This window comes from Hakea prostrata, chromosome 4, assembly GCF_041222555.1.
Source record: "Hakea prostrata isolate BN-2017 chromosome 4, UWA_Hpros_2, whole genome shotgun sequence".
Lineage (NCBI taxonomy): Eukaryota > Viridiplantae > Streptophyta > Magnoliopsida > Proteales > Proteaceae > Hakea > Hakea prostrata.
This window is the reverse complement of record NC_142603.1, coordinates 1,361,307-1,385,537: the sequence shown is the minus strand read 5'-3', so window position 1 is coordinate 1,385,537 and position 24,231 is coordinate 1,361,307. Positions and strand designations below refer to the sequence as shown.

The following is a 24,231-nucleotide window of genomic DNA, read 5'->3' as shown; positions in this document are numbered from 1 at the left end:
AAAGGTTGCCACCAACATGCTATCATGGTATATTTGATTTGATTCCTCACTATCCTCTCATCATGTCTCGAAAACACGGTGGCCATGTAGTCCTCCTATGTTGCAAAAACTAGTGTAACTGGTAGTGCCTTCTCCTATTGCCCTACAATGGATGAAGTTCCTTTATTTTGTAAATGGTCGGATAAATGGCATGATTTAAAGTTCAGCTATACACAAGAAAAAATGGAAGCATTGGTACATTGTAGCTTCATTTGTTGGTACCTATGGGTTGCAAGGAATGAGCTCATTTTTAACATAAAAGAGTGGCAACCAGAGGATGTTTTTGGAAGGGCTCAAGCTGCAGCAACTGAGCTTTTAGAAGCTACAAGGGGACGAGTGAATCATGGAGGAGTTGACAAGGAGTGTTTGACAGTGCATGTTTCCTCCAGAGTTGCAGGTTAAGGATGGCCTTGTGATCCATTGTGATGCTTCCCAAGCACCGGGAAACATCAATGGTGGTGTGGGTTACGTGATTTTTGATGAGCAAGGATCTATCTTGAAAGCCTTCTCAAAACCCATCGTGTTTGATCATGTTCTTACAGGTGAGGCTTTGGCGGTGAGAGCTGCTGCTATTTGGTGTGCCCTTCAGAATCATGTATCCAGTGTTGTTGTTTACTCAGATTGCGAGGAATTAATTCATCTTCTATGTAGTCAACCTGCCCTTGTGCCTCCGTTAGAAGTTGCCCCCATTGTGGATGATATTTTGGTATTGTACAAGAATTTTGAGTCTTGCTCTTTCTTGTTTTTTTCTAGGGAGGATAATGGGATTGCCCATTCCCTAGCCCAGAAGGCCCTCACTTTGGCAAGGAAGACTGAGTGGTCATATTCTACTATGGGCCTCCAGCCTGTTGGAGGTCCATCCTCTTCTTGCTGTTTGGAATGAAAGCTCTCTTTATCAAAAAAAAAAAAAAAAAAAAAAAAACTAGTGTAACTAGTTCTCCATTATTTTGTTATAAGGGTTTTATGATGTAATCTTCAGTTTTATTTCTAATCCATAAAAATGCCTTTAGATTTTATTTATTTTTTGGGTCAAAGTTTAGATTCATTTTTTAAGGCACGGGAAGGAGGTGATACATGAGTCTAGATAATGGTCATTAGGCATTATTGAAGGATTGCTAACTTAGAAGTGATTTGCCTATAGGATTTAAAGTGGTGGTCAAGACTCGTTGGGGGTGGTCGAGACACTTTTTATTTTTTTTATTTGTTTGAAAATTCAATCAATTTAGTTCAAAAGTCAAAAAGAAAGAAAGAAAATTCAAATGGATGGTGAGATTTAATATGGACCGGATTGACCACCGTCACATGCAGTAAAAGCAACATGTCGCACCTACGGGAAAAAGTGACGGGCGTACATGTTCCCTAAGGGAGGTGTTGGGTTCGCACCGTTCGACAACATTAATTTTATATATATATATATATAAATAAAATCTCCCTTGAGAATGTAATCTTGGTGCGCATAAGCTGGGCCGATGAAACTCATCCAAAAATAAATAAATAAAAAAAAAAGAAATGATTTCACTAGGCTTTTTTTTTGTGGTAATATTTCACTAGGCTTTTGATATCATACAATTTCCCGAAAGTAAGAATTTCATAAGAAAATCATATATTTTTTATTCATTTTTTTCATGGCAAAGAAGAAAACTTGATCCAACGGCTATTTTAAATGATTGTTCCATTTATTTTCATAAATTTTCGCTTCCCCACCCTGTAAATGGCACGAGACAGAGTGAGAGACAGAGCGCGGACCGAAGAAAGCAGAGTCTGAAAAAGGCGTGGAAGGATCCCAGATCGAACAGAACAGCCTTAGTAAAGAAGTATGAAGTCTGAATAAAATCGAGGTTCTGAAGGGTCTTGCATTCCAACTTTCAGAACATTACTATTAAAACAGCCAATTGAGACTGCAGAACTCGAAGCCCTAAAATGCCGGAATATTGTGCAGAATGAGAGAGCAAGCTGTTGAACAGTAATCATGGCGAAACAATCGGTCGGTTGGATCAAATTCCCGAAGAGATGGCTATTGATGCTTATCGTCATTTTTTCAATTTCAACAGCTATTGTGTTCGTTATCAGAGCTGCATTGGACTCCTGCGATCGACATTATGAAGATTCAGGCGGTCGGGTTCATTTAGCTTCGCCGGTTGGAAACATTGCTAATCCGCTCGACTTTATGAAGTCGAAACTCGTCCTCCTGGTTTCCCACGAACTCTCTCTCTCAGGTACTCGTCGGATATCGCTGTCGTACTTATAAAGTGTCTGCAGTATTTTTATACTTTTGCTATTAAAAATGCTGTTTGTTGTTTTCATGTGAACACGTCCCTAATAACTACATCGTAAACTACATTTTCATTGTAACACGAAAAGAATTCATATGTTGTGCGATGGAGTAGCCTTGTTTTTGTTATTATTTCTGATCTCGTTAATCATGTCCGTGCATGCTACATGTTAACTTTGTGTTTATGATAGTTGATTTTTGTGTTTGTTAAACACACACAAAGATTTAATGTGGTTCACACATCAATGAGATATGTTTTGTCAATATGTAGAAGAAGATCAGAAGGAGATCTCACAACCAATCGCTAAGAATGACGTTTAAAGAACTGTCACCCAAAACCCTAATTGGAAAATCCCAAATCTCTTAATAATTTAGTAGACAAACATAAAATACATGTGTAGACTCCAATCAAGTAAATGGGTCGACCAATCGGGTTGGGTTGTACCATACTGCAAGGGCTGTGGGCTCTGCTTTCACCACAAATCTCTCGAAAATGGGTCATTCAGGTTGCCCATCAAATTATGTCGGTGCAGGTCCATCTTCCAAATCGGGTATAAGAATTCGGGTCGGAACATAACAATGTTGGACTGTCGTTTAGTAAAATCTGTTGGAAAATAAACTATTAAGATGGAAAATTGAGATAGGATGTTGGCACTCTCAGGCGCATTACTGAGTCGCTTTCCTACTGTAAGAGGGATACAACAAATCGTCTTCTTGGATACATCATACAAGAAAGCCTAGTGATGGTTGTATATCATGTTTTGCAGCTTTTGCTATGCACGGACAAACCCGAATCATAGAGAGCTCACGAGATTGTTCGGTAACTTGTTTTGTAAAACAAGAAGGAATGTACATATGTAGAGAGGTACCTATTCGATATAATCATGACTATTTGTATGGATACCTCTATATAGGCACATCTATACACGATCAAGTCTGAGCCATTGGATTGTTCAGTCGCACGATCTGACAGTCCAGATTGAGCGACCATATAGATAAGATTTTGTCCAGATTGAGCGACCATATAGATAAGATTATTTCCTTGTAATGGTTAGGTTATTGAAGTAAAATTGACCGTTGGATCTTCTTGGAATCTAATGGTTCTACAATCTACATCCATCACCCTTGATTGATTGTTGATCAAAATATATAGTCCATATTAGATTTTGCTCGAAGTGATGCAAGCCTGCAAAGTGTTAAGTGCATGTGCCAAAAGCACCATAGGCCACTTGCCCATGCTGCACATGCACGTGTGCATGCGTGGTTGGACGGTACACCATCCTCGCATGTACACCGCACACACGCCTTAATGTGTCTAATTATTATCTTAAGCTAAAGATTAATAAGAAGTAACTATTAATAAACTCGAATTCCAACTCCTCAGTTTCCGATATGGGACTAAAAAATTTCTAAAATAAAATAAGGAAAAACGCACAATTAATTAGAAGAAAATTAGTTTTACTATGTTAAAAATAATACAACAAACTCAACTTTGTGGAGAATATATGTTTCACTTGTTATGAAGCATTTCAGGGGCTTCAATGATTTAGGTTGTTCCAACTTCCAACCTTGTATTTGATTATTGTGAGAAACATTTTTTGGTACCATTTCTTTCATGCCAGATATAGTAGTTTTGAACACTGAAGTCCTTTAAATGTCTTTAAATTGAAAAAGGGAGCTCGATGCTTCATGCATGTTTTTGGACATGATAGTTCTATTGCTTCTACCACGAATATCTAACCATAGTGGATGCACATTAAGGGGTTCAGGGTGCCAGAAATTAATATTGTTGGTATTTTGATTATTAATAGTACAATGTGATTATTATTACTATTACAGTCTGCTCGCATTTGGAATCACATTGATGGGTGAACTCATGGAAGTACTTATAATTTATGATTCTTTTATTGTAATTAGTTGAGGTAATTATTTGGCATATCAATCAATAAGGTATATTTTTGGAGCATTCAAAAGAGCATTTTAATGCAGGTGGACCATTATTGTTGATGGAGCTAGCATTTCTTCTGAGAAGTGTTGGTGCCCAAGTTGTTTGGATCACAATTCAACGGCCAAGTGAAACAGATGAAGTTGTGTACAGCCTAGAGCATAAGATGTTGCACCGAGGAGTGCAGGTAACATTTTTTTTCTTGATAGTTATTTGAAAAATGTGCTTTAGGTGGCTGTTATTCCATTGATCTTCAACATATCTTTATGATTAAGAGACATCTTCATTCACATTGTTGGGAATGTCAGCTTTAGATGTCTCATTTAATTTTTGCCAAGACCTCATTGTTTTGACAGACTGGCATTACTTGGCATTCATGGTTACAGAGTAAAAGTTACCCTACTCCCCTAGGTCATTATATATTTTATAAACCTTTTCTATCCAATTTACATGATTATGTTATGATGCACAATGGATCATCTTCCAAGGACAAGTATGCCCTGGCATTAATTTATTTTCTTGTACTTTCTTTTCTTCTTAATTGTCTGACTATATTTCCCAGTTCACATGGAAATTGTTTGTTTTAGTGAAAATAAGCCTTGGATTGTGTTACATACATGTTTAGGCCTTGGTTCGATGAGTTTTCTTGTAAGAGGACTATACTATAGGTAGGAGCACAGGATTTCCTTAGTAGTTAGTTTAGTGAGAGTTCAATTTCTTTATTTTTAAGATGTTTTAGTTATAGGTAGGTTGGATCAAGTCTCTATCAAATATCAATGCACCTTATTTGAGTTTTCTTCCTAACCCCCCCCCCCTTTTTTTTTTCTTCTAATCATAACTTATTCACAGTTATAGTAGCAGTAGATTACCTCTATAAAAAGCTATTATCTAGAGAAGCTAGGGTTAGTTAGAGTCCAGTTTATTTTCTTCAACAAATGTAAGAGCAGTACCGTACCCACTAATTTTGATGAATTAGTGAAAGATTTTACTTTATTCCAGTCTATGGATTTGGGCTTGCAGCAGTGTTTACTCCTGTGGTTTGAGCGCTGAATTGCTGTGAGACACTGCAGTGAATACTAGTGAGGGGACGTTTTGAGGTATTAATGGGAGTACAGCCTGCAAATTAGGTGGGATTTCTGATTATATTCTTTTCTTGTTTTCTACCATTCCAGTCATCAATTAAGGTCAGTTCCTGCTATCTTTCTATATCCCTGGCTGGCAGTCTTTACTTTCTACTTGTTCTTATTTGTAATTTTTGCTTAATATATCATCTATTCATCAAATTCAGAAGTTGTGCTTGAAGTTTATTTCTTCAAAAGTTCAATTTTGAAGTTCATCTGGTTCATGCAATGATCCTGTTTTAAAGCTGCACAAGCCTGATATCAATATCTGAAGTTGTTGTCGGAATCTGATTTCCTAATATAAGTTACAGTCATTTCTCTAAATCTGACCATTAGTTTTGTGCCCAACTTCACAGAATCGTTCCTCTTGAGAGAAAGACCCTTCAACCCAAACTTCTAAGTATTTGAGTTGTTTTGAGTAATCTATAATCTTTCTGATTTCTTCTTTCCCCTGCAATCATGGCACAAGCTGATCTCTTACTGGACTTTACCGGTTTGATACTAGCATTGCTGTATGAAGTATATTGATAACTGCTCTTCATATTTTCACTCTGAATTTTTTTGTTTATAAGATATGCTGACATATAAAGGCTATTGGTTTTCTTTACTTTACCTAAATCATGTAGGTGTATGGTATTTCTGCATCCTCCGATAGCAGTTTCTGAATGTGGTTTTCCTGACGTTTTCAGGTTTTCCCTGCAAGGAGTCAAGAAGCTTTAGATGTGGCTTTTAAAGCTGATTTGGTGGTTCTAAACACTGCAGTTGCTGGAAAATGGCTGGATGCTGTTCTTAAGAGGGATGTTACTCGTGTTCTTCCAAAGATTTTGTGGTGGATTCATGAAATGCGAGGCCATTACTTCAAGATGGAGTATGTTAAGCACCTCCCTTTTGTTGCAGGTGCCATGATTGATTCATATACAACAACGGAATATTGGAAGAATAGGACTCGAGAACGTTTAGGGTATGCTGCTGGCATTGTTAAAATCAACAATTATGCATTCTTGAACAAATTTTTAGTTTGGTTCTCTTATGACAAGTGGTCAATCTTTTATGTGCAAATCTTATTCACAGTTATAATTTTATTCCCCCTGAAACTTTGATTAGCCTGTCTGGAGTGATCATTTTTGTTTTGTTATCTGGAAAGTGCAAAGGATCTACTATTTTCTGAGTAAAACTGTCAACTGTGTGACTATATGCTATTCAGTTAGACAGTTACTTGGTTTCTGTACCTAAAGGTGTTCAAACAGGCATACAACAGCATGAAGGCTAGTTCTGTAAAGCGTAAAGTCTGTTAGGGCCTTCTAATAATATATATAGAAGCTATTTGTCCATTTACATACTTTAGTGTCAGACTAACTGTTCTTAAAGATGGCATCTCATCCTAACTGTTCTTGGCCTGGTCATTCATTTGTTATTAGCACTGTAGTTCTTCATCTAATTCTTTATCCTAATAAACTAACTGTCCTTGAAAGCAAGCATTGAACAGTGTTGTTAACAATGATGACTAGGAGAGTTTGGATAAAGACCTGGAGCTATTGGGTTTGTTTGTTACTGTGTTTCTGCTTTTATAAATGACCTCAGGTCTGTTACTCCAATGACCACCAACAAATATGTGTTTTTTTTGCCCTGTTTGTTTCAAAAGGACAGAAAACAGGACTGGATATAATGTACATATTCTGTTTGAAATTTATTCCCCCCACCCCCTCAAAAGAAAAAAAAAAATTTAATATACAAAGAACTGCTTTTTTTGAACATTACCATACAAGCCCTAAGTCTCAATCTATTCCAAATGATTATCTTTGAACGCATTTGATACTAAAGTTAGAGCACCAATGGTAGGGTTGCTTTGTTTCAGCTAGTTTCTGCCGTATATGTGCCTCCTGTAGATATATTGATGAGATTAGAGAAGCTGGGATATAATACTTACTACCGTCTTCTGAATCAATATGACATGCATTTGGTGAAAAGGCAGTTAGGCATTTGGCATTAGTTACAAATTTAGATTGAGAAATACCATTAAACCCACTTCCTCATAATTGTGGTCCAATCATCCATAAAGCGGGAGAGTTTTGAAGGTGGTAAGCTTAGAATTTCAATGGGAATGGTTGAAATCAGGAGGCATCTCTACAGTTCCATGTGAGTAGCCTATGACTCTTTAGGCACCGTTTGTTTGCAGAGGTGGGTTGGGAAAAATAAACATTTGGGAGCCATATAGAATGGGGTGGGGGAACAACAAAGGAAGGGAAAGGATTTTGTGGAAAAGTTTCAAACGTAAGTCCCCCTTTTGTCGTTTTCCACATTTTTTTCACAAAATTTCATCTATTTAGTGGGACTTTGAAATTGGATGGCGTGGGAAAGTTAGCATGCGACGTCAGCAAACAAGCTTCCTTAAATCTGCCAACTTTCCCATCCCAATGAACCACACAAGCCACACTTTGAGATTTTATGGAAATGTGGACATTTTCAAACTTTTTCCTACTCTTTTTTCCCCACCCCACTTCAGATTCGGCAAACAAATGGTGCCTTAGAGTTTGCTGGTGGAATCAGTATTTTTTTTAAGGCAACTCCCATGTAGTTGGAAATGGGGAGCTGAAATGGTTGGTTTGAGCTGAGTCCCCCCCCCCCCCCCCCCCCAACCAAAAAAAAAAAAACCATAACAGTAGACGTCCGTTTTTGGCGTGATGAAGGTGCTTGAGTGGCAGCTAAATATTCAGTTTCTGTGTTTCATGGGCAATTGATTGACTTTCCCAAGTTGTTGGACATTTTTTTAAATGATGTGATGCGGTTTAGATATTTACTGAATCAGAAATCTTCATGCCTTGATTCTGGATTCTTATTTAGTTCTGGAAAGGGATTACTCTGATTTAGATTCTAAGATATTTTATCATTTTCTGGTCCTTTTCCGTTGCATTTGGAACTTAAACATACTACATGTGCCTGTGGTTGCTTAAGAAAACTACATCTTATCACTGCAATAATACTCACTGTTAAATGTCATACTGCATTCTTGTCCTCTTTTAAAAATAACTGTCTTTCATCTCCTTTTTTTTAATCTTGCAGGATTAGTATGCCTGAAACACATGTCGTTCATCTTGGGAATAGCAAAGAACTGATGGAAGTTGCAGAAGATAATGTGGCCAAAAGGATTCTTCGTGAGCACGTCCGAGAGTCCCTTGGAGTGCGGAATGAAGATGTTCTCTTTGCTGCCATTAATAGTATGTATTTTGTGTTCCAGGAGCTAGCTTGCAATGGATTTGAGTAGTACCATGATACACCTGGTTGTTTGATAATCCATTTCAAAAAGAAAAGGGAGGGAAAAAAAAAAGGTTTGTTGAAGTCATTTTATTAGTTAAAAGGTGTTTTTGATTGGATTTGGCTGCTCAAATCCACTAATCAAAATGGTTGACTTTCGAGTTTCTGGTCTAAGCCCCAGATTACTAAATCCCCCTCTTCTTAGTCCAGAATTTACTTCATAATTTTCTAACTTTATTGGATCTGGTGGAACATGTTCACTATTGTTTTCTGGCTGATATACCAGTTTGTCAACGTTGATGACAATCTCTGCATGATTTTGGGTTTTAAGGACTTAAAGAGTGAGATAATGCAGGTGTTTCACGTGGGAAAGGTCAAGACTTATTTCTCCGTTCCTTCTATGAAAGCTTGCAATTGATCCAAGAGAAGAAAGTCCAGGTGCCATCATTGCATGCAGTAATAGTGGGAAGTGACATGAATGCTCAGACCAAATTCGAAAGAGAACTGCGTAACTTTGTAATGGAGAAAAAGATTCAGGATCGGGTTCACTTTGTCAACAAAACTTTGACTGTAGCTCCTTATCTTGCTGCAGTAGATGTTCTTGTCCAGAACTCACAGGTATTTGCATGCCTACTGTTCAATTCAAGTGTTTAAAATATCTCTTCCCTAAGAGGAAAAAAAATAATAAATAAAAGTAATCCATCCTCACCTCATATGTGTCCCAATACAGGTCCTTATTATTGGTTTTTTTTTTTCTTTCTTTCTCCTGGAAATGTTGCAAAAGTAAAGTCTTCTTTGCTGCTACATGCGGTGTTCCTTATAATTGTTTGCAATATGGTTTTCTTTCCTGTACTTTCAAGTAATAGCATTAGTTTAGACTTCTATGACAGCATTTTAATGTTTTAAGTATTTTAGCTATCATCATTTGGCCATGCATCAAAGTCCAACTTAAGAGTATCATACCCCGTACAGCAGATATATCAATTATGGAGAAATTTGATTTCCAGTGCTCATCGGAAAAAAGTCTTAGCTTTGTGGGTTTTGGTTCGCTAATTTTGAGATCCTAATTCTGAATTTCATTTTTCTTCTTACTTCCTACTTTTGAATTCAGGTTTTACTTAGTGACAAATTTGCCATGCTATTCAGTAATAATTCCTCCCCCCCCCCCCAAAAAAAAAAGGTTTTTTTAAAGGCTTGTTTGTATTTTACTGGTCTGTTTTTGCTGGCTTCTAGAATTTATGCGCAAGTTGTATTTCCCTGAAAACAGGGTTAGGATTTTATCCACCTGCACAAAAGTATAGCTGAGAAACAAAGTGATATGTTGAAAGGGCGTAAGAGTTGCGAGATTAAAGCCAAATAATTCTTAAAATATATGAAATAAATTGAAATTTCCATGGGACTATGGGAGTATGTCTATGTGCCATAAGTGATGAAGGAATTCAGCTTGGAAAATTGAAAATTCATCAAAATTTTCCCATTGCTAGTTACAACAGCAACAACAATAAGCCTTGTCCCAAGACTGCCAGCTAAATGGGGTCAGCTACATGGATCTCTATTTTAGGCCATACTAGATGGCCTAAGTCATGCATATCCTTCCTCACCACTTTTCCTAAGGTTATCATATGTCTGTCCCTAGTTTTTCTAGTTATTTAAATCTGGATTAAGGTTCTCTTTGGTATAGTTTAAATTTATGATTATTTGACCTATAAACATAAATAGACGTATCCGGTATGATTTATGACCCCTGTTTCTCATTAAAATAAATTGATTTAAACAGACCTTCGTTAATAGGTGAGTGGCTGTTTATGATTTATCACCATAAACTGTTAATTTTTATTTATGCGGGTACTGTTAATGAACATGCGCATAATTACTATTTAAGTAAGGATAAAAGGGTAAAGTTACAAAAACATAGAACAAAACCATGTTCTTATCTCTGTCCAATATCCACATTGCTCCAATTTCAACTTTAACAAAATTTTAAGGATATCAAAACTAGCCAAAATCAATAAAAACGAGATAAAACCAAGACTAAAAGCCCATATATATTTCACAAGGTTAACCAAAACTGACCGAAAACCAAATTGATGACACATAATATATTATTCATCCAATGGCGTGAGACCTATTTCTTGTTATATAATGTAGTATATCTAATAATAACCAAATGGAAACTGTTCATCACTCATAACCTATTATCATAATTGATTATTCATGAATAGGTCATATGCATAAATATAAATTATGCCAAAGAGAGCCTAAATCACTTCTCTGATTAGGGGGCACTTAAAAGCCTCTGTTGAACGTGTCCATGCCGCCTCAATCAACTTTTTTGTAGCTTATCATAGTTTTCCCATCACAAATTATGCTGTCTCTATGATAAGAACCCACTAATCCAATTCAAAAACTAATAAGATTCAATTATTGGAATGACAAGGATGTACACTTCGATAAGAAAATAAGCAAGATAATCTGGTTTTGTTGGTGCCAGTCTCCTCCTACAGCAACATTGATGCCCCTCAGAGAAAGGCTGCCCAAAACACATAAAACAACTCCTGTTTTCTCCTCACTCCTTCCCCCCTTTTTATAGCCTACCAACCACTAGTTGGTTATGGTAATCCTCTCTCTCCTCCATGTGTCCTGCCCCCAGGGCCCTAACAGTCTGTCTTTGAAAAATGACCAAGTGATTGTGGAAGCAAACTATGCCAATGTTATCACTTTGCTTTCCCCTTGCATCAGGGCAGCCTTGGAGCTTTGCACGTCTAGTCAGACTAAGTCAATCCCTTGCCTGTAGGATGGATTGCTTTTTCCACTCAAATCATAGATTGGACAATGAGTTGTCTGATTAACTAGCCAAGGGGTGGTGTGTCAAAGCTTGTGTTAGGGAAATAGTTTTTTGTTGTTTCAGTGGTCAGGCCTGTGGTTTTTTCCCTTTGCTTTTGTTTTATGCTCATTTTTGATTGGAAGTTTGTGGAATCCTATGTTTTCTTTATTTTTAGTAATTAAATTGTTTTAACCCCCCCCCCTTTTTTTTTGTTATCTCAGACTTTTTATTAAGTTAAAACCTCTAGAAACCAGAAATCCCATCTTAAACTGATGCCATTATCAGTTAGATTCTCAAAATTTCTTGTAGGATCTTTGTTCCTTTGCTGGTAACTTATATTTTGGGAGTTGGAAGGATTGATGCTTATCCGTATCCAAACATGAAAGATTTTGTCCTCATCTTTATTTCATCTTTGTTTTCTTTAGTGGCGACTCAGAAATCATTTTCTATGTTATCTGCAGCTTGAGAGAATATATCTTTTATTTTCGGGCTGTCCACATACTGATTCTTCCGTTTAGATGTTTTTCTGTTTGTTTGTGACTTGTTTTTCTACTGCTCTTGCTATTTCATTGAATCCAAATTTCTGTTTGCCTCTTTATATAAGTTTTTTGGGAGATGAACAAGGTTGCACTTTCTTGTAGAAGCTTGAACATTTCATTCATTTTTTAGGCCCGGGGAGAGTGCTTTGGACGGATAACCATTGAAGCAATGGCATTTCAGCTGCCTGTCTTGGTAAATTCTCTACTTCTTCGTTCAATATATGCATGTCTAGTCTTAATAAACTCTAGCATGCATCTGTATCAGTTTTGACATCTTTAGAATTTGTATGTCTCCGTAGATCCTTTCTGTATGTTGTTTTTCTGTTTCTATGTTTGTTTGAACTTAGTAGCTTTGATTTTTCACTTTGTACATTGTACTACATTTTTTTCTTTGATGTGTATACACTTCAGCTTCACTATAGTACACAGGATTATTTGTATTATGGAACTTCAGTCATTTTTTTTTTGGATGAATAAATAATTAAATTAAACGAAGCACCAAAATACAAGAGAGATCCAAGAGAGGGGATCAGAGAGAAGGAAGGAGTTGGGAGTTGAGACCCCAGGAGACAACAATGAGTCTATTCCTTGGGGAGTCAACAACTGGGGGGGGGGGGAGGAATAGAGCTAAGTCTAGCAGAAACATCAAAATGAATAGCATTCCAAATCAAGTCAATGGAGTGCGATTTAGAAGTCCAACGTCTGAGATTCCGCTCCCACCACAGATGGTGGATCATGGCACTAAAGACAAGTCTACCAATATGGTCACAAATGGAGGTACCTGAAAACTTACTCAAAATCCAAGAGCAATCACGATTAAACCCAAATGAGCGACGCGAGCTGGGCCAAAAGTGGGCAATAGCTTTTCTCCAGAGGGAACTAGAGAAAAGGCAAGAGAAGAACAAATGCTCAATGTCCTCAGTACCATTCCAGCACAATATACAGTTTGGGTTAGCAGGGATATGGTGGCTAATAAGAAAAGCTTGGGTGGGGAGAGCTAGGTTAAGGGCACGCCAAAGGGTTAGGGAATGACGGGGGATGTGACCTTTGAACCAAATGAGGAGGGGCCGAGGGGGGAAGGAGAAGGGGAGTGGACTAAGTTCCACGCAGATGAAGTGGAAAAGGACATGGTGGAAGAGGGGAGCCAAACTAATGAATCATGGCTGGAGGAGGATATGGGGGGAAGGGAGTTCCAAACTAGAGTGAGACTGTGATGAGGGAGGCGGACCCAGGATCCATGAGAAATAAATGTTGAGAGAGGGGTTGATTTGGGGATGCGGGTTTCATACACAGTGTGGGGAGGGAGGAGAGTAAAGAGAATACCCATCGGATGCCACGGATCAAGCCAGAAGGATGTAGAGGAACCAAAGGAAACCTAGGTGGTTATGGAGTCCGGATCATCTCTCCGTCGGGGGAGCACAGAGTGCTCCCATGGCTTCCTGACCACAAAAACCAGTGGGGCCCACGGTGAAAAACACTTTTTGAAAAAAATAAAAAAAACTTTTTTTTTTCACCAGTGGGCCCCACTGGTTTTTGTGGTCAGGAAGCCATGATCCGGATTCGTGGTTATGGCAGAAAGAGCTCTAGGTCTTAGGAGGAGAAGCTTCCTTCAGATCCAAGAAGGGTTAGAAGGAATTGGGGCAGTCCAAAATGAATTAGATTTGAGGAGAAGGAATTGGAACTTCAGTCATTAGTTGGAAATTATCGCTAGTTGCATTTGTTGACGAATAAACTAGTATTATATTAAAAATCCTCTACACAAATTGCTGGGAAAGATAAAAGAGAAACAAACGATCATGCTTTTTTATGTGCTAACCTCTGCTTCCTCTTCTTTTTTTGTCTGGCTACTTTGAGTTACCACCCAGTTTTAATGCCACTCCGAAACTTATTAAAATATCACAAAGTGCCTAACTTCTAATGGTGTTTAGACTTTCTAATGCATTTCATGGCAGGATGGCACTACTCTTTATATTGAAAGGAACTATTCTTCTCTTCTATTCCTTCTGCCTTCTTTCCAGCAAGAACTAAACCTAAAGGTTAGGTTACATAACGAGAGCATGCACCTACCATTCGCTTGCTTCTGTGGGTTTTCCAATACTTTCTTCTTCAATAGTCTTTCTCATCATTCTTTTATAGGTTTCTTCCAATTTCTTTTTCTTCAAACTCTTTCTCACCATCCTTGTAAAATGGTAGCATGTCACTTTCTTATTGCATTCACCTTTCTGGACCTCATCATTGCTGTCTGAATTTATGCAAGAATAGGCATTCACTTGTACCTATTCAAAACCATCTACGCCTCCCACTTGATCTCTTCAATCTAACCTTTGCTTGCTGAAACCAAACACTTCTTGTTTCTTCACTGTCTTGAATCTTCTGTTAAATCCAATTGGGGCTATAGAACCATCCAATTTAAAATTTACTTATTGTAAAACCCATTATTTCAAGTTGAATCCTTGAATGAAACTAGAGATTGGCAATAACCTAAACAAATTGGACAATGATCAACAATTGAGGTCGTAATATATGAAAAGCCAAAGAGTACCAGACCAAATAAGGAAAGCATCTTTCATGGAAAAATCCTTACCGAGTGTAATTCCTTTGTCTGCTGGAGTGAGGATGATGTGTTTTTCGTTTAGTACTTTTTATTGATTTTGTTGAAGGGTTGTGAAAGAAGAGATAGAAGGGAAGTTAAGATGGGAAGAAATTGAAAAGAAGAAACAGAGTGCAGAATGGAGGATGATAAAGAAGAAACGGAGTACTGTAATTTTGTGGATTATTTTTTCCCCCTTAAAAAGGTAGTTTGGTCTTTTGAAAAAAATCTAACTTCCTTATTCTGTCACTTAAGCGAGTTTTACTAAAAGTGGGGGTTCTGAGTGACAATTTCACTTGATAGGTGGTCTCATTGAATTCTTGGGTAATTATAGGGTGGCATTAATCTAGGGGATAACTCAGGACTGGCGCTAAAGATTTTTCTTTATTTATGGAAAATTGAATTGTAAAAGCTCTATAGATGAATCAGAAGAAAAAAACTGTAAAACAGTGAAAGCATTTTCTGGTTATGACTTGCACAATATGTTACAAAGGCATCTTCTGGTGGATGGAGTTCAAGTCTTAAAACGTGCAGGTGGATGTGGTAATAGTATTTTATCCTTAAATTTAATACGGATCACAGCAAACTGCAAACAGTGTCATCTTTCAAAGAAAAATGCCATTGGATCTACAAAGGTGAATGGCCAAGATAAGAAAACCCCCTTTACCTCCATTGCCCATTGGCTTACTCATTCTGTAGTCTTTTCCTGGTTCACAACTCCAATTCACTCATCAATGCAAAAATGGTTCCTTTCTTTCCATCCATGTTAACCAAAAGGCTGTAGGAGGTCATTTTTGATGAATTTTTTCCCCATGTGTGCTAGATTGGCCCTGTTTCTTCATAAACAGTATTCATCCTATTCTTCGTTTTTTTTTGTCTTTTCTTTTAGGGGGGGGGGGTGTTAGATTGGCCATCCTATTTTTGAAAGCACTGAAATGTTCTAGCATGCATTCTTTTGCACATGATTCTGTAGAATTAGGTTTTTCCTTACTAGAAGGTCCTATACACTGTTATGTAAGGATCTGAGGTTATGCCACGAGGAGAACCTGACTATACAGCACATACTAGGGGTCATGTGTTGTACCTCATACACAGAATCTTAAGAAATGTGGTTGTATTTGCTATTGAATAAGATGGTGGAGCTTAAATGAATGTATTTGAAATCATTTAAAGACAAAGTGGTCGAACCAGGAGAATGGGACTTTGTGGAAGGTCCTAATACAATATGCAATGAGATGACAACTTGTAGTAAGAAGGTTCCTAATGATGTTCTTGGTGAATCTAAAAGAAAATGTCATTCCTCTAGACAAAGTTGGTGGTTGGATAATGAGGTTCAAACAATCATTAAAACCGAGGAGATTGTGGGGAAAGCATAGGTGGATAAATGTTAATATCTTTATAACAATCTGAGCTTAAAGCAACGGGAGAAAACTATCTATAAGATAGCTCTAGTGATGGAAGGAAAGACTAGTAAAGACCTAAAACCATGTTAGATATATTAAAAGCATCGATGGTAAAGCAAATTATAAAGGATGGGGATATTAAGAAGGGATGAGAAGGTTATTTGTGCTGCATACTAAATGAAGATACTAAGAATAATAGTGTTCTAGAACGCTTTAGTACACAGCGAGACATCACATGCCATAGATAAATATGAAAAAAATAGGGTGCTTGAAAACATGGTGCAAATTTCTGTCGAAACTTTGACCAAGACCGAAATTTTGGTCAAAACCTGGTACGTTTTTCTAAAGGTTTTGACCCTAGGTTTTAGGCCTTATATGACCTCCAAATGGTCTGAATTCTCGCCTCCTAACCATTTAAAGCATAATAAACACAATAGAACTACTATTTTACCAAAAAACCACTGAAAAGCTAACATTCAAGTATATACTACTATATGACAAGAACTGAGGACCAATTGTTCTTTATCGACCTAGAAAAAGCTTTTGATAAAGTCACTGGAGAGTAAATTTAACAGATACTAGAGAGGACAAGTATTTCAAGTAAATATTTGGACATAATTAAAGATATGTAGGATAGTGTGATGACAAGTGTAAGAATTGTGGAGGTTTAAGGTAGTGAATACCCAATTATAATTTTGTCATGTCAAGAATCTACTTTAAGCTCTTATTTGTTTGCACTTATCTTGGACATTAATCAAATGTATTGAAAGATGAGATTCCTTGGTTTATGCTTCTTATTGACAACATTCTTTTGGTGGATGAGATAGAAGCAAGGATTAATTCCCAATTTGATTTGTGATGATTAATCTTGGAATTAAGAGGTTTAAAGCTAACTAGAACAACGGCAAAGTTGGTGTAACTTCATTATTCTAGGATGGATATTGAAATGGTAACAATTGATAAGAGGAACATTTTCCAAACTAATTATTTTAGGTATATGGGCTCCATCATGAATAAGAAGGTGGCTAAGGATGTTCTAGGTGAATCAAAAGGAAAGATCCATTCTTATAGAGAGACGTGGTGGTGGGATAGTGAGGTTCAAGCTGCCATTAGGAATAAAAAGGCTAGTTTTAAGACATGGCAAAGAACTAAGGATGTTGAGGATCTTCAAAGGTATAGGTTAGATAGAAATGAAGCTAAGAAAATTGCGGGAAAAGCAGGGAAAGAAGTATGAGGTTATACATAGTTGGGCACAAGGAGGGGAAATCTATTTATAAGATGCTAGATGGGGATGGAGAGTGAGATCTTGCCATGTTAGATGTATTAAAAATGGAGATGGTAGTATTGCTTGTGAGGGGATATTAGAAGATGGGAACCTATTTCTCAGTTTACTAAATGAGCATTCTTCAGCACTTATGTTTGGACGATTCACTTTTCACAAGGCCTGGTGTCCGAACTTATATCGTAGATTTCGTGTCCGAGGTAAAGAAGCTTTAAGGAGGATGAACTCGGCAAGACACAAGGTTCGATGAAATCCCAATTGAGTATGGAAGAGCTTAGGAACCCATGGCTAGTTTGGTTGACTAAGTTGTTTAATAAGATTATGAGCACGGGAAAATGCCGATGATTGGAGGGAGTATTGTGGTTCCAATTTACAAAAATAAAGGAGATATTCAAAGTTGTAATAACTATAGAGGCATTAAATTGATGAGCCATACGATGAATTATGGGAGAGAATAATTGAAACCCGGTTGAGACACTTAACTACGGTTCGGAGAACCAATTTGGGTTTATGCCGGGAAGATCTACACGGAGGCTATTTACTTAATTAGGAGACTTATGGAAAGGTATAGAAAATGTAGGAAAGACCTTCATATGGTATTTATTGACCTAGAAAAGCTATGATAGAGTCCCTGAGCGTTAATTTGGCAGTACTAGAGAAGAAGTGTTGCAAGTAAATATGTAGATATAGTTAAGGATATGTATGATGGTTCGGTGACTAGTGTTGACGGGGGGACAAAGTAAGGAATTCCCGATAACGGTTGGGCTACATCAAGGGTCAACTTTAAGCCCATATCTATTTGCACCGGTAATGGATGAATTAACCAAAGACATTCAAGATGAGGTCCCCGGTGTATGCTTTTGCGGATGATATTGTGTTGATTGATGGACCCAAGTGGGGATTAATACCAAATTAGAATCATGGAGAGTAGCTTTGGAATCAAAGGCTTTAAACTTAGTAGATCAAGCGAATATCTAGTTTGTAACTTTAGTCATGATCGGGCGATGATGAAGTGGTGATACTTGACGATAAAGAGATTCCTCGAGTGTTGTTTTAGGTACCTAGGTTCAATCATAAGTAAAGAGGTGATTTAGAAGATGAGGTTTCCCAAAGAATTAAAATAGGGTGGATGAAGTGGAGAGGTGCATCCGGGGTCTTATGTGATCGGCGTATTCCATTAAAGCTTAAGGAAAATTTTATAGGACCGTTGTCCGACCAGCTATGATGTACGGTGCGAGTGTTGGGCTGTTAAAAGAATCATATAGATAAACTCGGGTAGCAGAAATGAGAATGCTAAGATGGATGAGTGGCAAAACTAGGATGGATAAGATAAGACGATCATATTAGAGTTGGTCGGGAGTTGCTCCCATAGTGATAAGCTTAGAGAAGTCGTTTGGGTGGCCGGCCACGTTCACGGAGACCTATAAATGCTCCTGTTCGGAGAAGTGATATAATCCATATTGAAGGAACTAGAAGAGCTAGGGGTAGACCTAAGATAACCTTAGGAGAAGTGGTGAGAAAGGATATGTATAGCTTAGGCCTTGTATCTAGCATGGCCTTGAAGAGAACTGATTGGAGGGCAAGAATCCATGTAGCCGACCCCATTTAGTTGGGAAAAGGCTTATTGTTGTTGTTGTTGTTGTTGTATGTAGAGGATGATGTTTCACAGAGAACCAAAATAGGATGGATGAAGTGTGTACATTGGGTGTATTTCTTTAAAACTTGAAATTAAAATTCTATAGGATAGCCGTATGATAGGATGATCATGATGCATTGTGCAGAATGTTGGGTGGTTAAAAAGCAACATTTAAATAAACTTCTTATAGCGTAGATGAAGATGTTGAGATGGATGAGTGATTAAATAAGGAATGATCATGTTTGAGCTGTGATTTAGGAGTGCCGTTGATGTCTTGTATGTTTGAGAATGTAGTTCAAGGGTGGTATGGTCGTGTTCAATGGAGGCCTTTGGATGATTTAGTACAAAGGAGTGATTTGATTTAAGATCGAAGTACCTGAAAGAGCTAGGTGCAGACCTAAAATGACCTCGGGAGAACTGATGAAAACTTGCATAGCTTAGGCCTTAATATAAAGATTCCCTTTTCAACAATTGGTAGTCCCTATTTGCTCAGTTACAAAATGGATATAAACTTCAATTGACATCTGATGGATATGTCTATTATGTTGCACTACCAGTTGAAGCCGAAAAATGGTTTTTTACATTGTATGTTACTATCAGATGTCGGTATTATTTCAATCCAATAAATTAAACTTCTATTTATTTTTAAAGGTATGAACTCTTGATCAGGTGGTTATGATCTTCCCTATCATACCCCCTCCTGGCGCCACTGAAAAATAATTGGAGCAAAGTTTGCCCATGAGTTGTATATCTTGAATTTGGTTTCCTGTTCAATGGACAACCTTGCTTTTGAATTATCCAGTTGGTGATAATGTTGTGGCTTGTCACGGTATTAATTGTAAGGCCCTCGTTAAGTTTTTGTATGGTCTTTCAGTCTCTAATCATTGGTTGGATTTATCATTCTTGATGAAAATCATATCAGGGAACAGCAGCTGGAGGTACAACAGAGATTGTAGTAAATGGATCCACTGGTTTGTTGCATCCTGCCGGTAAAGAGGGTGTCACACCTCTGGCAATGAATATTGTGAAACTAGCCACACATGTCGAGAGAAGGTTGACAATGGGAAAGAAAGGCTATGAGAGGGTAAAAGAGATGTTCCTAGAGCAACATATGGCTCATAGAATTGCATCAGTTCTCAAGGTGGTCTTGCAGAAGGCAAAGAGCCACCCACATTTGTAAGGCTTATTCTGTTTTGACTTCTACCTAAATCCATGTGTCATTTTATTTTTATGGTTTCCCTCCTCACTTCCTGTAAGCTGGAATACTGTACATATTTGTACAATTGGTAGTTTTTTGTCAAACCGTTTTACCCAATGTTATTAAGCTGGTGCAGAGTAGCTGAATCCTAACTTTTCAGAGCCATAGTTTTTATTTTTCATGGTCCAGAGTTGATCCATATAAATAAATCACAGATTTTCCTCTTTTGGTGCAATGTATCACTTACTGTTCACTGGTAAAGTTGTAGCTCAGTGATAAAGCAGTCCTGAAGGCTAGCACTGTGAAAAGGGCATACCTAGTAGATGAGAATCCTGTTCGCTGAGCAACAAAAATCTTCATTTATTATAATTTCTTTCAGTTGGAAATATGAGTTTTTTTTTCTTTCAAAATGTAGTTATAAATTATTTGACGATTGGGAGGATTGTCAAAACTGTCAAAACGTATACTCTGAACCAAAAAATAAGAGAGGAGAATGGAGCATCATTTCTCTCTAAACAAAGGATACATGTCTATCTATCAGTCACATCTGAAGATTTAAATTAAATTAAAAAAAAATTTTATTTTTTAAAATCTTATTTTAATTTTTAGATGTAATTAATGGACATGTATCCCTCATCACCTGTAAAATTCAGAGAGGTTTTAACTTTTTCTTTTTTGGTTCAAAGAATACATGTTTGTCGTGTTGTGGAGTTTGTAATTGTGTTGGAGACCTTGAGTTTTATACCATGTAGCTTTTCTTCTGGCCTCTTTCTAATTTGGAACGTATCATATTTTCTTTGTGGATAAGAATTTTCCATTGGAACGAATCCTTTTCCACATAAAAAAAAATAGTAAATAATAATAATAAATAAATAAATAAATGGGACAATTCTTAGCCATGGTCCGTGTCTGGTTTTGCCATCATAAAATTCTTGGCTAAAATTCTACCACTTGAGCCTTTTCCTTTCATAGATTGAATAATTAATCTTGCTGTGTGTTGTCAGCCTTATAATTTTTTGGTACAAAGGTGTTTTTAATATAAGGATGGTGATATTACATGTGCCATCAGTAAGAGTTGAATCTACGACATCTTCACTAAGAGGTGTTGGTTTTACTAGTTGAGCAATCCTACATCTAATAATTTATCACACTGGATTTGATTATGCATTTCAACATGACATCCACATAACCAAAGTCTGGACTAATATTGATAGCTTACCACAATATCTCCCGTATCTGAAATCTCATTGGCCACTTGAGGTAGCGAAAGATTTGCTATGCTTAGCCAAAGTCACTAATGCATTACCTTTGAACCGTTCAAGAGTGAGGATACCAAAAACTGACTTTTTACTTTAGCCACCCAATCTATGTATAATACAAGCCTTCACGGATGGAGGCTGTATTCCCTGAAGATCTCTGTGTTTGCTGTCTGTAATTACCAAAAAAAAAAAAAAAAATGGAGAAATAGGAAAAGAACGTCCTAAGATCAACGTGGATTCACTTGGTTCTTTCTTCTTTTCTTCCACCTGATCCCAATTTAATGCATCTATAATTCTAGTTCCTCTTTCTTCCCCCTCTCAAAATCATGAGAACAGCCTACATGGATTCTTGTGCTTCAAGTCACCTTTTTATGCAGTTTGGACTTTACCATCTTTGCTATCTTGTAGAACCAGAAAGCACTCACTAATTGCAATCCCAATGCCATGGCCTATAACAAAAACAAAACACAGTTTATCATTTGGGTTATGGAAGCCATCGGTTAATAACACTGCTATTGAACAAATCCTCTTATTCTAAAAAAAAAAAAAAAAAATTACAGTAGGAGCAGTGCAGATTAAATCCTCACCTTAATGAGTAATGGGTTATCAGCAGAGAGAGTCACACAAGTGAGGTAAGGTCCTCCAACCATCCTTGCAAGTGTGAAGATTGCTGCAAACAGAATCTATACATATAACCAAAATGAGCATGCCTTAACCAAGAAATAGACTAAACCTATAGCTTTGCCAAGTTATTGTAAGCAAAATTCATATTGAAACGAAAGAGACCAAGGGCATTAAGAAATGGAACTAACATCAGCTGCTAAATTGAGATTGGTGTCCCTGTAACCAAGTTCTTTGAGAAATTCCCTCATGTGGAGAAAAGGGCTGGAGATCTCTGTAATCAACACCGCCATGACCATCTCTGATCCACACTATTTGCGAATATAGAATCCAATCAACCAAATAGTCATAATCTGCAGTTGGAAATGAATGTGTACACAGAAGGATAATCTTCTCAATTGAAAACAATCGCATTCTCATTGAACGAATAAGGGATGTGACATCTAAAACTAGATTTTCAAGGTAACAAACAAAACCAATGAACTGAGTCTTCTAGATGACAGCTTAGTTTACACTTTAAAAGAGTTCATGCCTTGCCTATTTCAGCCAGTTCCATATGATAAGAGGATGCTCTGCTTTAAACATAGATATGAGAACAGAAAAATCTGGTTTGATATTAAAACTAGGTGTTTTCAAGGCAAGCAAACAAAACCAATGCAACTCAGTCTTCTAGATGACAGCTTAGTTTACACTTTGAAAGAGTTCATGCCTTGCCTATTTCAGCCAGAACCCGTTTTTCCATAACATAGATGATGCTCTGTTTTAAACATAGATATTAGAACAGAGAAATCTTGTTGGGGGGGTGGGTGAGAAATGCATTAATGAATCCATTGAAATGTTGAATCCATAGTTAATGCACTCAATAGTCATTCTTGAGCTTTTGGGTTCAAAGCTGATTGTAGTATACCAGCTTTTTTGTAGTTGAATGATCAATGACTTGACATGGGAGACTTTACTTGACTTAAAAGTTCCTCAATTACTAGTTTGAGATATCCAAGCATTAGTTTCATTTCTTTCCTCCTTGGGAGAGGGGATTGAAAATCATCACTCTGTTTCTTCAGTAACCTATCAGAACATCTTACACTTTGAAATTGAATGATGAGCAGAAGTTGCAGATTGCCCAGGCAAAAAAATAAATGAATTTAATAGGAGAAAAGAACAGGATAATCACCCTTTCATAGACAAGACCAGCCCCAATACCAAGAATGCTAACCAGATGATGAACTATATTGTCTATTTTGACATGTTTGTCGAACTGGCAGCATATCAGATCATAGATGAGATAACTAAGAGTCACAGCCAAAGTTCTCATCTGCAGGGAAACAACAAATAAGAAGTTCAATGGAAATCTAGATATGTTTCTTTAGGTGGAACTCACCCACACCCCAATCCAACAAGAATGATCTCACAGAGGATTTTGAGATACCTGTGAGGGAGAAGACTTCGAAGCCAGAGGACAAGCAGGGCACCTCCAGTCTTCAACAGAGAGAGAACACAATGTGACGGCCAAGGAAGCATGGATCGTAGAAACAATGCGGTTGCAGAAACTGAATGAGAATTTCTTGAAGATCCTTCTGATTAGAATAAAAGCTACTGCCCATGAAATAACTGCACAAACCAGAAAAATCATAGTGTAATCCTCCATCTAGAGATCCCCTGCGGATCCAATTCCTCCTACGAAAAGAACTCAGGTCCTTGGGAGACTGAGAAAGAGGAGAACACCAAAAAGGCGTGAATGAGAATTTGAATTTCCTAATCTTCTGGGAATGTAATTCAATATTTTGATACGATACTTTTGACAGCTAAGAACAGCACGGACGCATTAGCAATTTATTACAGGTGGATGGAACGGTGTGTTCGATCAGAGGGTTCTTATTAACAATTTCCAGAATGATTTGTGGAAGTCTGTTTCACAGAGTTTCGTAAACGCATATTAAAGTATGAACCAAGGTAAAACCAAGAGGAGTGAGACAATGAATACTGACGGATTACTTCTCCATCCTCATTTCTTCCAAATCTGGGCAATCTCGCACGATTTCTCCTCTCTTTCAGCTTTTCCAGGTGAAAGTGAAACCCATGATCTCCACAGCCATTTTCTGTTATGTAAAGACGATTTTCTGCATTAGAATAAAGTAAATCCGTTTCAGCCGTCAACTGATTAATAATTGGAAAAATTAATGAAAGGTAAAACGTCACGAGTCACACCAACTAATTAATAATTGAGAAAATGATCATTAGGAAAGGAAGTTC

At 37.3% G+C, this 24,231-nt stretch overlaps 2 protein-coding genes across 2 annotated transcripts; one reads left to right on the top strand and one right to left on the bottom strand.

Moving 5' to 3' along the window:
- The first annotated feature begins 1,740 nt into the window (after positions 1 to 1,740).
- LOC149016951 (uncharacterized) lies at positions 1,741 to 20,495 on the top strand. Its single transcript, XM_089151249.1, has 7 exons — positions 1,741 to 2,255; positions 4,301 to 4,443; positions 6,067 to 6,338; positions 8,438 to 8,592; positions 8,985 to 9,247; positions 12,123 to 12,185; positions 19,826 to 20,495. The coding sequence occupies exons 1-7, from the start codon at positions 2,009 to 2,011 to the stop codon at positions 20,081 to 20,083; spliced, it is 1,401 nt and encodes a 466-aa protein (XP_089007375.1). The 5' UTR covers positions 1,741 to 2,008; the 3' UTR covers positions 20,084 to 20,495.
- Positions 20,496 to 20,794: 299 nt separating this feature from the next.
- LOC149016950 (uncharacterized) lies at positions 20,795 to 24,097 on the bottom strand. The gene is made up of 6 exons (XM_089151250.1): positions 23,967 to 24,097; positions 23,408 to 23,684; positions 23,153 to 23,293; positions 22,173 to 22,292; positions 21,948 to 22,043; positions 20,795 to 21,809 (listed from the first exon to the last, which is right to left on the bottom strand). Exons 2-6 carry the CDS (start codon positions 23,624 to 23,626, stop codon positions 21,717 to 21,719), a joined length of 669 nt encoding a protein of 222 aa, XP_089007376.1. The 5' UTR covers positions 23,627 to 23,684; positions 23,967 to 24,097; the 3' UTR covers positions 20,795 to 21,716.
- Between the last annotated feature and the right edge of the window lie 134 nt (positions 24,098 to 24,231).